We start from the raw sequence: 19,163 nt of genomic DNA, 5'->3' as shown, positions 1-19,163 counted from the left end.
CGATTAACTCTTTGTCTCATATACACTGTATAATCTATCATTTATAATTAAAATATTTACGCGAAGAGCATAAATTAACGCACCGAACGTTAAGTACGACCCACTGGTTAAAAAATTCTGGTTGCGGATAATTTATCATGTGTTATTTTGAGTAATTCAAATGAAATAATGTTCTGTTATGGTAATTATAATAGTTTACAGCTAGCCAATTTGAAACTTTCTTCTAGAATATGGGTATACTCTTTTTCTGTCACAACTTCAAAGATTGTTTTCTTTTGTTTCAACTTACAAAAATGAATATAAATTACTACATGTAATCAATCGTATTTTCAATACTTATTTTGTTTCCATCATTAATTTGTAAAAAATTAAATCTAGAAAAATAAAACGACATCGTTCTTTTTTTTCGAATCAGCTTATTTTACATTTAATCGTAAGTTTTTGTAAGAATTAGACTCTGTCGGAAAAACAGAAACATGCATGTAAAAACATCCACCAATTTGAACAATTTTATGTTAACTGGACTGTACACCATTACTTTTTGCACCAGATTTATTTTTGTGTTTTTTTTTTAATTCCTAAACGTATATCATGAAGTGTTTTCAAAATTGTTTGCCAAAAATTGGCTTAGTTAAAGTTCTGACTTTTACTTGTAATTAAAGGTCCTGAAACCCTTGAATGTGGCACTAACCCATGTATACAGTTATATGCTTTACCTTACACAGACATTCTATATATTGTCACTTTTGAAACATACCAGTCGCATGCTGTATATTCCGATCCATTACCCAATGGTTGGTTATTACATGTATCATTTTAAATTATTAATTTGATGTCCTAATTAGACAGGAATATTCTTCAATAAAGAAAAAGATTTTTTACTCACATTATTGCATGCATTGAATACATTCTATCGTTGTCGTGCTTTAATTCAGCAACTCAAAACTGCTGTCAACAGAGACTTTTGTAATAAGCAAATAATGTGCGTTATAATAAGTGTAAAATAAAGTACAAATGAAAAAACCTTAAAGTCAGAAATTATAGGTTATGTAAAAAAACTAAATAGTAAGGGAATAGGGTGGTGGGGATTGGTGTATGGGGGATGGGGAGTTTTGGGGAAATTTGTCTTTAAATAAAATATTTAATGAAATGAAACATGTATTCAATTTTATTAAAAATAACAGTTTAAATGTTGTATAATATAAAAATATGAATTTTAATTTGATAATGTAAATATTTCATAAATAAATACGCAAAGAAGGTTCTATTGGGAGATGGACATTTTTCAATGGGGAATGGAGGTATGCTATGCGGTGTAAGTAAGAAGCCTATACCATTCAAGGGCTGTATCCATTAGAAGGACCATGTTAAACATATTTGAAATTCTGAATATGCACAGTAATCTTTGAATGTGTCTTTCACAATATTTTAATTAAATAGTTGAAGATGTTACCCAATATTCGGTCATATATTGTAATCTCAGAAGCAGTATTTACAGAGAGTATATACTGTATCAAAAAGTACATAAATATGTAACTGAAGGTTGACATAAGATAATCGAATTAAGTGGTGACAATTTATAAAAAAAAAACCCGATCTGAAGTTAATTGTATGCTTGATATTTAAAGTTTCTCCACCTGGCGTGTTACCTCGGGCCGGTACTTGGTTTTGCAAAAGAAATACTGCCTTGGGCGGAATATTCAATATACAATTTAATTTACCATGTCATGGTGCAGGTGCTACCAGGTAAATTAATCATGATCTCAGACGACTCTAAATAATATTTGTTGAATGAAAAACACTTATGGTCGTACTAAATAATGTCAGTCTTGGTATTTTGCGGCATTTTCATGTCATAAAAAGTAGTTTTATTCTTTCGTCCTTTTAATTTGAAATGGTTCCTTAACTTATATATATATATATATATATATATATATATATATATATAATAAAAGTTAAGCTAAATTTTTATTCGTTTTGAACGTGAATAAAAGACGTTTGTGAATTATGACGAGCTTTTTTAAATACCGACTGTATTGGTCATACATTGTAAAACCCATTTATCGGTCTTTAGGTATCAAACCGAGGCCTGTGCTGATACAAGCATAAACTTGACCACACTCAATAAGACAAACAAATTTCTCCCTTATGGTTCGTTGTTTAGTAAATTGATACGAATGCTATTAGTGTTGTAATATCGTATTGGTGTTATCTTATGGCTTGGGAACTAAATGCATTGTTTTGGCTACATGTATCAAATCTTATCTATAACTAAAGACACACAATACAGACTTACACATAAATGCACGTGTAGCATAGAAGACTCCGCACATCTCTCAAATTATTGGCTCATTTCAATACATTACAAGTGTACAAATTAATCAATAGAATCCCACTCGTAAAAATTACCTACACTTATCTACACTTAAATTCATATCTTTCATGTATATGAAACAATTCTACTTTTTAATAGGAATTTTGAATTTAAATTTTTTTTCTTGTAAACGATGAGTATGTGTGTTAATGAATATTGATATAAGGAGGTAGACCTACGGTAAGGGACATAACTCTTGAAATCGGTGATACGTTTGTATCATATTTAATTTCACTAAAGTCTATCAAGCTTTCATTTGAGAAAGAATGAAATCAGTCCAAGTTACTTAGATGCTTACATGAGATTGATGTGAAATGCTGGGTACAAACGTTCCAATGGTTAGTTAGAGTTGTGTCCCTTATCCAATATCTACCTCCTTAAAGTTAAGCCAATTTAAAATCATTTCTCGTAAGATATGGGTATCCAAATCCAAATACGATTGCTTTTGTACGACAATGTACATTGTACATCTACCGACGGGTGTTGACGTCATAATTCTATTTTAAGTAGTACGTCTACCTTTAAAAATACAGGTCAATCAGCTCCACAAGATACCAAACAATTAAATTTGTCGTCAACGTTTCTTTTTCATTTGATAAGTTTGCATTTTGTAGAAACATGACCCTGTTCCAGAAGTCTAAATATAAGTAGCGCGATACAAAAGGTCTGCGTAGTTATGGCAACCTCTGGCATAACGTACAATTCGTTTTGATGTAAAAACATGATATCTATTGTTGTTAAGCATAAATTAATACTTATTCAAACAGTCGATTTTATCATGAACGACGGTTCAATTGTTCTCCATTTTACTATGATTAATCACATAATTCTTCCTGGACGTTTTCAACGATGAAACAAAAATACATCTATTGATTGGCCTTCAACTAACACTTTTTATGCTTTACAAATGTATAATGTAATAACATTTTGTAATATTGATTACATACACAAGTATCATACTTTAATCGACAAAAATATGACAGTTGACAAATTTGTGTAATATCCATACGAAACATAACATTTTGTTTATATTTTTGGTTAAGATTGACCGTGAATGTTGTGTTTGTCTTTATGGTCAATTTTATGTCTTATCGTCAATGATGAAAGTGACTCTTAAATAATATATAGTGGGTTCATTTTATCCAAAAACTATCTGTCCGGGTCAATGGCGGGTTTATCGTTTTTGTTTTGAATACGCATACGCATTATCAAACCGTTTGAAACTAAGCATGCCATGGATGAGGCAGATGCTATATAAATTGTAACTTGCGGCGGCGATTAATGCATATAATGATTTGTTTTACATTATGTGGAAGAGTGAATTTTATAATTTCACCTGTACCACCAGGAAGCGCTTCACCAGATAGGAATCGCGAACAGGATCATCAACCTGACGAAGCAGAGATTCCTAGTTCAGATGATGATACCGACCAATCAGGTCTGATGAGTTCGACATGGACAGATCTATCCAGACACCAGCATCTGATTGGGAAAGGAGGGTGCGATGCATCACTTCCTTGTCAGGTTCACCATTTATGGAGGGATTACAGTCTGAGGCAGCAAGAACTATTCTCAAGATTTTGGAATCCTCTTCATAATTCACCTTCGTGAAATGACGGGACGTCATTTTCCAGGTGGGGGAGTATGTGGAGGAGTGAATTTTATAATGAATATACAGATAATTTTATTGTCAGAATTTCCTTGATTTGAGATGAGATTTATTAATAAAATATTATTTGAAAATCATAATTTTACTTGATCTTTTTCATTATTGAACAATCGGAACTCATTCAGAAATAAAATCAGTGAGTTACCTTGTGTTAATATTTTTATATTTATATTAAGTATATGACCCAAGTTCATGAATATGACCCTGGATTGTTACCTTATTTGGAATTTCAGTAGTATTGATTATTTGGATTCTTGGATATTTAATTGGTAGAAAGTCACATGCACTTTTGGAGGGAAATTCTTTTGTTCTTGTTGTCACTTTCTATACATTTAAAATTTCAGATGACAGACATTTTTGTAACTCAGTAAACCCTATTGGAATATCTTGGAATATTAATTTTGATGGAAGTCTGATTGTCTACTTTATGTCTATGTCACAATTATTAACTTCTTCTACTTTAAAAAGTTTTTATTAGTAATAATCTTGCTAATTGTTCAAAAAATAACATTTTGCGTGATTTGAGCTGAATGAATGGATGACTGACTTATAAAATAATTTAAGAATAAAGTTAAATAAAATGATAAATGAGATAATATAAATCAGTAATATATGTAAAGTCTAAATGATCAGAAAATTATTATTTTGATTAAACATAAATTTTATAAAGTTAATTTAGTAAGTGTGTTTTTTGTTTGTTTTTTTTTGTGTGTGTGTGTGTGTGTGTGTGTTACGTGTTACACGTAATTGTGCGTATTTTGAAGCACAATAGTTATTATTGTAATCTTGTATTCAGATGTAACCATGACACTGCTGATGTTATTGCACAGAGTATTGTAATGAGTTGATATACTGGGAAACTGACCTTTGCACCTAAGTGTGAGGTAAGGAAGTGTTACATTTTTATGAAATTTGCTTAACTAATATTATTTGCTTGCTTGGTAATATTTGGCTTTCAGTCAGTAACTATTAAGCATTATTTTTAACTGATTTTTGTTGCTTATTTATACATTTCATGCTAAATTAATTTTTGCATGTCATTGTGTTTAAAACATATATAGATGTGGAATATTGTACATGAGATTTATGCGCAACAGACAAATACATTTTTCTAAGAAAATGCATTTTATGAGAACTATCATATTGCCTATAGAAGGTGTAATGTTATTATATTATAACTATATTATTTTAATCAATTGACTGATAGAATTTATCTATGCTATCAGGGTTATCTTTCTTTACCCAAGTCTTATGAATTTATGTATTGTTATTGCAGGGCCTTTTTGTTTATCCATGAAACTGCAATAAATATTGGAACCTAACGATTTGATGTGGTTTATTTCTCACTGGAGAACTGGCCAGACAACAATATGACACATGTTTAGCTCATCCGTTTTCATCTTAATTAATGAACTTTTTCTGCTTACCACATTCTTTATTCTTTTATTCAATAGAAAATATTGCAATCAACAACATTGTTTTTTTTTTCTTTAAAATTGTGCCTCTCTTTTTAATTAGTATACAGTGCAACTTGAATATATAATCGATTAATATCTTTTTTTTAGAATATTGATTAATAGTTTAGCCAATTTAATATTCTTTCTCGAAGGATATGGGTATCCAAATCCAAAAACAATTGCACTTGTACGACCATATACATCTAGTGGTGCCCTATGAAGTCCTAAGTCAATCATTGAACGATGAAAGGTTTGGTCGAACTTTTCTGTTAGAAACTCAATTTTGAACTCTTTGGCTTCTTGTTGAAAGAATTCAATGTGACCATATATATGTGATTGAATAGAGTCATTGAATGTTCCATACATACTTAACTTGCAAAATATTTCACCAGTGATAAGCCGGTAATGAGTTCCAAAAGTAAGCAACGTTTTTCGGGGGTCTTCCAGGTAAGATGCAATAATTTTCGTTTGATGAGTATAGATAAGAGATATATTTGCTTCAATCGGTTTGTAAGGTGTTGAATCTACTATTAATCTACCATCTCGAAACAAAGTCGAATATTGCTCTTTATGTTGAATCAGAGTCCGTATATCTTTTGGCGCTAGAGTGCGAATTTTTCTCGCGTATTCATTGTTCGGATTTCTTTTCAGTAGCTGGCTAGTCCCCTGGTATGTAACTAGATCCTGTAATAAAAACTGAGAAATATAATATGAATAAATGAAATATTTTAAATGTAGATAATAATGGCTATACCAACCGACAACTTAATCCAAATTTTAAGTGCAAATCCACAGACAGTGCCAATAGTAATGCGATTCATGGTGAGGACAAAAACACCAAACAAACAATGCTTTTCAGTTTACATATGCTAAACCTTCACCTAATGATACTGCACTTTTTTAGAAAACCAAACATTCATCTCCCACTGAAATCAATCAAATGAAATCATTTCAAGACCGACAACTCTTGCAAAGTGACAATTTCATGTACAATCTATATAATATTATCCCAAAAACGCAACAACCAAACGAAAAACTAAGACTGGTTATGTAATCAGTAAAAACAAGACATAAAACTGAATTCGATGGATTCTTGACATGCAAGAATCACCTTCTGTCTGATTTTAGAAAGACTGCTTAAATTCACACTATAGTGTTATATCAAGCATTCTTTTGTTGAACAGAATAGGAAACGAATTGTTTCATTGACTTCTCATATACGTGTACTTTCAATTCTTATAGTGGAGGATTGTTTAACAGCTGTCTAATTAAAAAATTACACCAATAAAGCATGGAATTGTTTTTTTTTTTTTTAACTATTTAGATATTTACACAAACACAAAATATTGGCAATACCTTAGCATGAAGAATTTGGTAAAATCTGTAAATTTTCGTTTGTTTTTAAATTATATCCTCACACAATGTTCATTCTATTAGTTCTTTCATTCAAATTTTTCCGACACGATACTTCTAAACAGAAAATACTGAAGCATAAATACTCAAAAATTGTCAATGGAGGGTAAGAACGAAATAACAGAACCGATAATACGTAGGCAAAAGTCTGTATAACAAATGGCAATATTAACCTGAAAGATAGGAACCACCTCAAAAGTCATGAATTGTTACATGCATAGGAATGGTGGGATAAGTTGGGTTTATAGCGCTTCCATCACCTCATTTAACTGGTTTTTCCTTGGGGTAGGAGTATTTTTGCATTTTTACATGATTTAAATTTAATAAATTTTGTATATTTTGAATATGCAAAAATTATTCCATCCGCCTACACCAAAAAAATTTCAATTCACATTGTAACGCATGTACCAAGTAGGGAGCGGAAAAGCTCCGATACTGTAAGGCATGTCTGCTGCGGTAAGTAAGAGAGGAAAGGAGCGTCTGCAGCCGCGTGGAGCTTCCATGCACTATTAAATATTTTTCATTTTCCTTTTACGATTATGCATTGGGTAACTTTGTTACAACCTTTACAGGAAAACATATTTATTCTGACATATAAAATCTTGTTGAGAATCTTACCATCTGTGTAATCTGTTTGCACAATCCAAGATCTATGTAAGGTTTAATTACCGATGTGTGATGAGAAAGAGCAATGAAGTCTTTAATGTGACCATGCCTTTGTATAAGTGGGTTGACCAGTTTAGGAAGAAGTCCTCTCCCCTGGTATTTTTTGGTTATGTATGTGTTTGACAATAATCCTGTTTTCCCCTCGTCGATAACTTTGAGGCAACTGATTGCTATCTAAAACATAAGACTATGAACATATCAATTTATGTCTAACAAATATCATAAGCCAAGCTGGATAATCAGTCGATAGTGGTATGCAGTATTTTACATATAAAGCAATGTTGCATAAAAATCTTTAAAAATCAATAATTCTTTCAATTTTTAAACCTAATATAAGTTAATGTCCTTACGCTGGCTTTTTTATAAGGAAAAGTAATTAAGAAACCTTACAGCAACTTTATTTGAAACTAAGTGCATATTTAAATGAACTTATTTCAGAACATTTTGGATTAATGTCATCCTCTTTATTGTCACTTGTATCTTCATAGAGGTTCATTATTTTATATATTTGTACATTGTTATAATATGTCGGCTGAAACACCCACTATTTACTCTTCTTCGAATGTCAAATCCATAATTCATTCTTCATTCTGTTTGGTAACTTTTGGCTATTTCGTAGTGACAGTCACAATTTATGAAAGAAATGCATAAAAATGAAGTTGAATTTTCGAGTTTCTGAAACAATTTGCGAAATTAAATTAGCATATAAACTTTTATCATATCTTGTTGTTAATTTGATAAATACTATAATATGGGTAGGTTGCTTACTACTACCAATACATTTAAAGTTATAAACAAAATTAATAATAGTGACAATAATAAATAAGTGACAAATTGTCGTGACAAACTAATATAATTTAAAAAAAAATCCATGTTAATGGTATTTTTTTTTCAAATGCACGACGATATGAAAATATTCTTAGCGTCTACTGGTTAAAATGGTTATATTTTATTTAACTCAAATTCGATTTCGAAGTACTCTTTTACACTGTAATGAACTTACAGTTTTTCCATTTATGATCGAGACATATGGATGATAATTTGGATCTTTGATCCACAGAGGAAAGTATTGCGGAAGTCTGTCTCCCTCACGTTTAATGTCATAATGTATAGACATGACGTCATCAAAATCTTCCATTGTTGCCTCTCGAAAGGAAACGTGTGGTTCAATCATAATTACTGTAAAAGGCAAATATTAAAACCAAAATAAAAAAAACAAGAAATGCTGTGTAAATACTGTAAATCGTAGCTGTGATGACAGGAACATTGTACGCAAACACCATTGTACCGTCTAGTGGGATTTTGTTGGCAATGTTTTAATTGTTGCTTTATTCGCGATGTTTTTCGTATCGTGAAAAAAAAGTTGGCCAAATTTAAGTCCAGTATGTCATTTAAAACCTCATTTTTGTGTTATCATAAGGCTTTATCAGTATTGCTTTGAGAAACAACATAATTGTCATCCTACAACATGTAATAAACAAGAAGAGTCCAAAATATTGACAAAAATTTTCGATTTCTTATAACGAAAGCGTATCACCACGAACAACGAATAAAAGGAATTGGTTCATCTTAAGTATAGATGAATTTATTATTAACACTGCTTAATGCCAATCATCTAGATATCACAGCGATACCAGTTCGAGTCTTGCGGAGGGAACGGCCAATAATTTGCCTCGTAAATTTGAGTTCTAACATCGTTCGGAATTTTTCAGACCCTTTTATGCTTAGATATTCTAGATTGTAAATCGTAGCTGTTTAAGCAGGACCAGTCATAGAAGATCATGTATAGATATGAGGTCATCAAAATCTTCCATTGTTGCCTCTCGAAAGGAAACGTGGGGTTCAATCATAGTTACTGTCAAAGGCAAATATTTAAACCAAAATAAAAACAAGAAATGCTGTGTAAATACTGTAAATCATAGCTATTATAGCAGGAACATTGTACTCACAGATCATTATACAGTCTAGCGGCAATTTGTTGGCAATGTTTTAATGTTTGCTTTATTTGCGATGTTTTTGATATCGTGAAAATAAAAGTAGGCCAAATTTATGTCCAGGTATTTCATTTAAAACTTCCATTATTGTGTTATCATAAGACTTTCTTTGTATTGCTTTGAGAAAGTTTAAATAAATTTATTCATAGTTTGAAAGTAAATTCTAATAATTTCAGACCCATCCACAGAGGAAAAAAACGAGGATGCAAATAAACACTGTTTGCATTATAATGTTATCATAGCAATGATCTAAATTTGGAGTACAAAACAAAACAGAAAAAGAAACAAAAAATGTATAGATTTCACCAGTAGTAATCAGAAACTTCAAAAATGTAAACAAGCTTCATTTGAAGAAAGGATTGTTCATGAGTATCTTACCTTATTCAAAGTCTTCTTTCGGTAAATAAGTTTCAAACAAATTCAAATCATATCAAAAATAAGTATCGTGGTTTAAACTGAATGAGGTCAATTGCAGGTAAGGTGCGCCTGTGGACTTTTAACTAATACAGATAATTAAATACATATCACAATCTAACAAATATTACTCAATATAAATATCATGCAGCGGAAAAGATTTTTCTGATATAAATAGACATGGTATTTTATATTTAAAAATGATCGATGGTCTAAATGCAAGCACATCTCATACAGTGACAAAATCATAACGATTTCCATTTCATAAAATGATATGATGAACATTTTCAATTCTCACTAAAATAGAAAAAGACTATCAAAACTGACTAATGCCTACTATCTAGATGTCACGGCGGTACGAGTTCGAGTCCCGCAGAGGGATTGACCAAAAATATGCTTCGCAAATTTGACAGTTCCAACATCGTGGGAAATTCTTCAGACCTTTCTTCGCTTAAATTATCTCCCCTGTATCAATTTGATCCGATGGAGCAGTGTACCGAGTCGTCACATTCTCAGACGTTTGAATAATATTGATTTGTTGTGAAATATATCGTTAATTTGATCCTCTATCTTACATAACAACACCTACATGAGCTGTCCCGTACTACCATTCATCGTGTACAAAGTTACAACCCTAGATCAATCTACGAGGAGGAATGACTCGACCAGCGAAAGCTATATTTTTATATAGCCTAGCTGGCCAAGTGGTCTAGGGCGCTGACCTTAGTGCAGGCGGTGTTGGCATAGATGTCACATCGGTACGAGTTCGAGTCCCGCGGAGGGAACGACACAATGCACATTTTTAAGAAATCCTTATGCTTTAACAGTTGTTATGGATTAAGATATCTTAATACACAATTTACGGTAACAACGCTAAGCCTTGCATTCTAATTTTCAGTTGTGTTTTAGACCAATAAGAGCCCTTAATCCCCATTGTCCCTTTATATTTTATCGGAAAATTCCTTGCAATTGTGTACTTATATCATGCATTTGTAACCTGCAAGAAGACGTACTGGAATATACATTGATATTTTCGTTTACAAGTCTGCGTTTTACAAGTTACGTCCGTTAGGAATTATTTTTTTCTGTTTAGTTAATCCAAAGCATGATTCTTACAAAGACTGTAACTCAATAAATACTACAATCTGACTGTAAGAAACTTACGTTATTCAAATTACAATATACCCTGAGCACTAGTAACAAGATTCAAACAAATAGTTACAGTTTCATTATGAAGGACAGTTACAAAAACAGGAATACCAAAGTACATATTAACTTAATTTATAAAAAGTCCATTTCAAAATGTGTTGATTACAAATTATTGAAAGTATGTACTTATGAAAGCAAATGGTTTCGATAAGTGGTCATGTTGTATATTTGTCAAATACGTCCATTACAGGAGGTGCAAATCTTTACTCTTTATATTCACGCCATTCACACAATGAAAAGTTCGAAAACTGTTTATTGAATACCTTTTGAATTAAAGGTGACACATACAGCCTCTGAACCGATCCGCGGAACGATTTGACGGATCGATGACCGTTGACTGATTGATCGCTGACGAATGGATGACCGATGACCAATTTGATCGCAGTTTTGGTATGTAAAATGACGAATGAATCTTTAAAAAAACAAATGTAAAAAAGTATAGATTGATGTTCAGATTTATTGCATAATGTAAATGTGTAAAATTGACAGAGAAAACACTGGAAACTGTAAAATATATTGACCGCTCTGTGGTCACGTGATGCGTTTACCGGTTTGTTTGGTCGGTTTGACGGATCAATGACTGATCGGCAACTGATCGATGACCGATCGCAATTTTTGTTGCACAGATCGGTTCAGGTACTGTATATTGTACCATCCACAACATAAAGTGACGAAAAATGGCAAAGTTCAACAGACTAAAAATGTTAAACTAAACGCATCTATTTTTTCAATGCTAGGAGCATGATGAGGTGCACAATTTTTATATGAAATTAAAACAAAGCTCTCTTATTGGTTTTTAAGCTAAATGTAAGTACCCCATTTATGAGAGGGACGGTTAATTCGATGATCGGGAAGCTTCTAGACATGCTGTCAACGTTGATGATGCAAGTTATTGTCATTATTAGGATTCAATATATCATGTGATTACACAATGAAAGAAAAACAACTATATTGACCACTATCTTTGTTTGTGCCAGATGTATCTTTTGCTGAGGTTTTAAAAGTCATTTTGACTCAAGTTGTCGATTCTAGAATTGAGTCTTTACATTTTGCTCCTTTAAGTTATTGGACGTCTGAAAAATGAACAGACAACGTCATTGTAATTGTATAATCATCTCCAGCCGTAATCTGAACTGCAGTGGGTAGATATATTTCAAGAGTATGGTTACCACCATTGATATCAAATGGCACCGAGTCTTGGATCACCACATTATCGTATTTGTCGTGTATATTAAGATATGTTTGGCAATAAAAAAATGGTAATCTTTGAAAATTCATATCATTGGAATCATAATAAGGGCTACCCATATCGTATAGATATTCTACCTGGCGTCGAACAATGATGGGAAGGCATATCGTGACCATTTTAACCATACCACTTTGTGGGGTAGAAACGGGAGAGCCTGTACCACATTCGGCTGGTATTGTCCTCCCGCTGTTTGACAGTTTCGTGTTAACGTGTAGACTTTTCACTTTTTGACAGGACACTTTTGGTTTCTTTGTACATGTAATACGTTTTCATTGTCCTCAGTAAATTGAGATTGGTAGACACTTATTGTTTCATCAGATGTCAAAATGCCCGTCTTTACAACATTATTTGAAAAATATTTCATATCTACGACAGGAAATCTTACTAACATTAGCAGATTATTAGCAACTTCTCTTAAGTTTTTACCATTTGGTTCAAGGCCCTTCTCAATACACCGAGCTGTTATCCATTGAAAGGAAAATTCGCATACATTATCTTCTGCACAATCAAGATCATCTGATTTCAATATAATCTCCATGCTTGCGTTGGAAATCTTGGTACTTAGTTTAGACGCGAAACAAACCTTGGCATTATTTTCTGTATAAACTTTTATTTTGTAAATCAGGTAATTGGTACTTGATTGCAGTTTTTAAAGCCGTTATTGCATACTCTGAAGTGGCAATTTCTTTCAAAAGCTTTTTACATTCTTTCTTAACTTTCCACAGCATGTACTTATTCGAAGCATATAACATGTTCTGTACATTCTGTTCTGATATTGAAAGGTTATCAGTGTATACAAATCTAAAAACATTAAAATAAGAATGGTTGTAACACGAACCTAAATGAAATAATGGATTTCATTATATATACTAGTTTACGTCTTTTAAGAGTAATCAAGGGAACCAAGGTTTTAGCGGTAATCAAAAGAATGTAATCCAGGGACAAAGACCAGACATGGAAAACAGACATACCCAACAAAGAACATAAAGTAACTAAAATCATACATACAAAGTAACAAAAGTATGTGAGCAACTCGGACGCCACTAAAAACTGGGAGCAAGGACCAGGCGCACCGGTAGGGTAAGCGTCCTCTGCTTTTCTAGAAACACCCGCCGAGTTGCTCTTAAAAAGGCAAGTCCGGGGTAGACAAACGAGGAAAGGAAAACTATGACCCTTTGAATACATCAGTTTTCATGGTGCTGATGGATATACCATAACGATCCATGAGTTCATGATGACGACCATAAAACTTCTGTAGTGATGACTTCAATCCTGTAGCAACATAACCCTGTTCCAGAAGCCTAGTTGTTAGAATTATAGCGCGATATAGTTTCAACAAGCTCTGGCATAATATATGAGGTATGATATGAACACATCATACACAGGTGCTGAAGGGATGTTGTCACAGATGAAAGGAAAATTGACAATTCTGAATGAAAAGTCATCACGTTTGTCGTAAAGTTTGGTCAAAAGTTTTCCTTTACCATCGATTTCTAAGTGTAGTTCAAGATATGAGGCTGACTTCACATTGTCTGTAGTGACCTTTATCTCAAGTTCTTTAGGGTAGATGCAATGTATCAAATCCCCCAAATTAGGATTGTTTTACGATAATACGTCATCTATAGAGCGGAAACTGAGATTATAGATCTAGCTAAACGATATTCTTTCTTTCGGATCAGATCAGCTGTGGTCAGCAAGTAGAGGAGCACAATTTGTTGAAAAACGCGTCCCCAACACTGGACAAATATGTTGTCGATCAAATTTCCAGCATTTTGTAAACATCTTCTGTACATGTCACCGTCCCTGTATGGGATAAAATTCCCAAAAATATTAAAAATGGCAATTTTAGTATCCGGTTTGTGGTTGCGACACTCATATTTCAGTAACAAATCTTCAAAATGACATATATTTGCAAATTATATGTGTGCGAACACTTTTAATATACTTATTAGTCTAAATTTTTTGTAAAAAAAAATGTTAAAATTGTATGTATCATTATTATGTTGATGGCTGTGATACATATATATTTCAGAATAAATTCTCGAAAATGAGATATTTTTTTGCAGATTAAATGTGTGCGAAAACTTGAAATATCCTTAATGGTCTTAAATTATTGTTTTAAATGTTAAAATTGTCAAAAAAGTATCATGTGTGTAGCTTTGACACATTACTTTCAATCAAATTTCTCAAATATAACATATTTCTTCAGATTGTAAGGGTACGAACAATATTAATTTCAGAAATGGTCCCAAATTATTGTTAAAATATTAAAACTGTCAATATTTGTATCCGGTTGGTGGTTGCGACACTCATATTTCAGTCAAAAATCTTTAAAATGACATATTTTGCATCGTTATGGTGTATCCATCTGCACCATGAAAACTGATTTATTCAACAAGTCATAGTTTTCCTTTCCTCATTTGTATACCCCGGACATGACTTTTTATAAGATACTCGGCGGGTGTTTCTAGAAAAGCGGTGCACTTTGTCCATGCTCCCAGTTTTTAGTGGAGTCCGTGTTGCTCGTTTGCTTTTGTTACTTTGTATGTATGATTTTAGTTACTTTATGTACTCTGTTCTGTATGTCTGTTTTCCATGTCTAGTCTTTGTCTCGGATTACATTCTTTTGATTACCGCTAAAACCTTGGTTCCCTTGATTGTCTATATCATTATTGTGTTGATGGCTGTGATACATATATATTTCAGACAAAATTCTTGAAAATGAGATGATTTTTGCAAATTGAATGATTGCATACACTTGAAATATCCTTAATGGTCTTCTGTTATTGTTTAAAATGTTAAAATTGTCTTTATCATTATTGTGTTGATGGCTGTGATACATATATTTCAAACCAACTTCTTGAAAATGAGATATATTTTTTTCAAATTAAACGAGTGTGAACACTTGAAATTACCTTCATGGTTTTACATTATTGTTTAAAACGTGAACATGGTCAAAATAAGTATCATATTTTTGGCTGTGACATTGATTTCAGCTAAATTACTAAAAAAAATGACTTACATGTATGTCTGCAGATAGTAAGGTTGCGTACAGTTTTAATTTCAATAATGGTATAAAATTCGTGTATAAAATATTAAAACTGGCAATATTATTATCATTTTCGAGGTTGCGACGAATGACATATTTCTGCCATTTGAAAGAGAATCAGTATATTATTTTTAAAGGTCTTGTTATTATTGCTCAATGTGTTTAATTTATCAATACTAAAATCATACGAGTGTCTCCGACACAAAATTATTTCAGTATGAATTTTCAAATATGATTTATGTTTAGAAATCGTGTGAGCGTGAACATTTTCAATCTATAACGACCAGAAATTACATGAATTAAATATTGTAGAAATGTACTTCCGGTTAATATTTAAGAAATCTATCAATGAATAATGAAATGCGACAGCTGAAATAATTTACAATTACTCGAAAACAAGCTTGTTTAGAATTATTTTAATTACTGTCATATAATTATGATAGGTATGTGGCTAGCGGAAAAAGGCGAAATAATTTGTTTGATTGACAAATCAAAATTATTCCCTCGACCCATTTTCATTGCCCTATTCATTTACCCTATTCCCAATGCCCCATTCCCCATTGCCCCATTCCCCGTCGCCACATTCCCCATTCCCCATGCCCCATTGCCCATTGCCCCATCCCCCATTCCCCATCGCCCCATACTCCATAAAACGTTTATCCAATACAGGTGATGTACATGTATTTTGTCATAGAAAATAAATACCACAGTCATGTATTTCTTAAATATATTAGTCAGGTTATGTATAGATCGATTATAAATTTTGGTCGAAAAATCGACTATATCAAAACTTGAACTAAAATGTCTCGGCTTATTTGTTTAACGGATTTACTCGCTGGAGAAATTTTTTTCACTGGACAAGTCAAGTTAAACCTATACATATTTATCCAGTTACGAAAAATTTTAAGTTACAAAACGACTGTAGTCATCACTACACAAACTTTATGGTTGTTGTCATGAACTAGTGGATATATCTGCACCATAAAAACCGATTTGTTAAATATGTCATAGATTTCCTTTCCTCTTCCGTCTACCAAAAAATTGACTTTTTATTAGCAACTCGGTGGGTTATTCCACTGGTGCACCTGGTCCAGCAGGCTTCCAGTTTGTTATGGAGTCCGAATTATTCATTTACTTGTGTTGCTTTGTACATATCGTTTTGGTTATACTTTGTTGTGTATGTTTGTGTTTCATGTCAAGTCTTTATCTCTGGTTTGCATTCTTTTGATTTCCGCTAGAATCTTGGTTCCCTTGATTACTCTTCAACAACTAGGGTCTGATATTCACCCTCCTATATTCCTAACAAAAAATAATAAAAATATTATCTGTCAAAGTGATTACTATTTTCGAAGAAAATATAGTACTGCATCTGTATCTTGATATTTCATTTTTCTGAAAATTCTAGGAAAATGTTTCGCCCTTTAGAATATAACAACTTAGTTCCCACATTTAATGTACAACTTATGTAATGTTATTGGTCAATACAAAATGAATTATGATCGCCTAATACATTAACAAAAATATAAATTGCATTTTCTGAAAAAAAAAATGGCCGTTTAAATTGCAGACGCATTACCACAATTTTGTTTGGAAATGATAGAAATCTTTTTTTAATCAAACTTCCTTTATCTATTTGTATCATTTACAGATTTGCTGTCAAAACGTAAATAGACTGTTGTTCAATAACATCCAATCACCATCAACATGTAATACGGTGTAACCATCTGCAACATGAGAACCAATTGGTTTAAAGTGTCATAGGCCTTCCGTCTTTCGTCTGCCCCGGACTTTTTATCAGTTGCTCGGCGGGTGTTAATAAAAAGAGCAGAGGACGCTTATCCTATCGATGCACCTTCTCCATGCTTCAAATTATATATAATTACATTTAAAAGATCAGTGTTGCTTTAAATTACCTTTATAAAAATTATAAAGCTGAATTGTTACATTTTCATGACCTTTCATACACTTTAAAAAAGTAGCTTTTTTTTCAGATGCTATATATGTCATATACCTATCTTCATACAATTTATACAGTAAAAGGGTGTCAACTTAAAGATTGAAATCAGCGAAACACTGAAAAACATTTAAAAACAAGGTAGAACAGAATATTTTATATAAAAGCAGTATGTGGGACGAAATTAATGTAGTGCGACTGAGTCAATTGAAAAATTAGATGTTCCCATCTCCTACATTCTGTTCATTCTTTGTTTGTTTGGAAAATGTTCCTATTCTACGAAATAACAACACTTAAGCAGCAGCTTAAATAAGATGTTAAACTCGTACTTGAGTACCTTTTTTATCGAAGACGTCTATATCTAACTTTGTCACGAAATAACGAAGTGATTATGGGTGGTAATGGTATGCAGGAGTATTAGAGATCGTGTTTTGAAATATTTCTAACCATTCAAAACTCTGGCTATGCGCCCGACGCATATTGTTGTTTCAATGAATTATACCGATGCTTAAAAGGCCTTGAGAGAACACTGCAGAACATGTTAATGTAGTGTGAAGGATAGACCAAAATGGGGTATTGATAAATATTGGGCAGAATCACCGAAATTCTAACGAATTCAATAAAGACAGGTAAGACACATGTATTGATACAAATGTACATTCATCATTTCCAAAAATATAAGAAATCAAAAAGCTAAAAATATTTTGATAACTACAGGAAAAGTACAAATGTACATTTTATAGTTTGCACATGTACATATACAATGTGTGGTACGATGCACTGAATAGGTATAGAATGAACCTACTTTCCAGTGTGGTAAATGCTTTTTGTTTTGGCCATATACCGTACAAAACTACAATACATAGGGAACGCTGATAAATACTGACCATATTTTATACATTACTAAATGAAATTTTAAAATTGATTCATAAAAGATGTTTGTTTTTTTCTGTTAGGGATCCAAAAGAATTTTCAATAGTATTGGTTGCCGGGCCCTTGCAAAGCTTGTTCCCCGGTTTGGTTTCTTGAAAAATAAGGCAAAAAAGTAACAAAATGTAATTATAAAAATCCATTATCTGTAAAATGCTGAATAACTTTAATATGCATATATTAGTATACTTATAAAATGTAACAGTACATGTAAGTATTCTTTTGTGTAGAGTATACAAGTATTCTCATTCAAATGTTTTTTTGTTTTTTTTTTTGTTGTTTTGTTTTGTTTTGTTTTGTTTTGTTTTTTGTTGTTTTTTTTTTTTTTTTTTTTTGGGGGGGGGGGGGTGTTTGGGTGTTTGTTGTTGTCGTTTTTTTCTTCTTCTGAGCTTTCACTTTCAGTGTTGTAGACACAAATTTACAAGTAGATACAATGAACATATAAATGTCCATATTATTTTATATTAAATGTTGAAATAAATTAAATCCTTAATAGTTTAAAAAAACATGTTATTCCAAAGGATATAAGTTTGAATTACAAGTTTGAAGGAAGGCAGAAAGGTGATTGAAGCATTTCAGTTCCGTTTCTATCATTCCCTTCGTCAAATAATAAATATTTATGAGGTTTTCTACTTGTTACAAATGAATACATGTACATACATGTCAAGTTAATTCGTATTATTCATTGAAATTCTGAGTAAAACAATTCATTTACTCGAGGGCATTGTTTGAAAAATACCAAAATGATGTCAATAAAGAGAGAAATAGGTTTTTGTAAAACAAAC

At 32.0% G+C, this 19,163-nt stretch overlaps 1 protein-coding gene across 9 annotated transcripts in view; it reads right to left on the bottom strand.

The window, feature by feature from the left end:
* The window catches only part of LOC148605731 (uncharacterized), a 66,923-nt gene that overhangs the window by 29,786 nt on the left and 17,974 nt on the right, over positions 1-19,163 (bottom strand). The window contains exons 2-4 of one of the 9 annotated variants that reach the window (XR_015916047.1): positions 8,125-8,758; positions 7,532-7,753; positions 5,468-6,184 (exon numbers count right to left, since the gene is read on the bottom strand). The exons of 3 other annotated variants lie outside the window; for them this stretch is intronic. Coding sequence is in view for 1 of the 6 variants with exons in the window: in XM_088549763.1 (XP_088405889.1) it covers positions 5,591-6,184; positions 7,532-7,753; positions 8,583-8,758 (992 nt within the window). In the remaining 5 variants the exon portion in view is untranslated. Of the gene's footprint in view, positions 1-5,467; positions 6,185-7,531; positions 7,754-8,124; positions 8,759-9,357; positions 9,435-10,072; positions 14,249-16,129; positions 16,794-19,163 lie in introns of those variants that run through there. 5 more of the 9 variants (XM_088549763.1, XR_015916050.1, XR_015916048.1 and 2 more) reach the window with 5 other exon arrangements.

This window comes from Perna viridis, chromosome 10 (genome assembly GCF_037379345.1).
Source record: "Perna viridis isolate PV_CMFRI_1.1 ecotype Kerala chromosome 10, ASM3737934v1, whole genome shotgun sequence".
In the NCBI taxonomy this organism is placed as follows: Eukaryota; Metazoa; Mollusca; class Bivalvia; order Mytilida; family Mytilidae; genus Perna; species Perna viridis.
The sequence above is the reverse complement of the archived record's forward strand: the minus strand, read 5'-3'. Positions and strand labels throughout refer to the sequence as shown.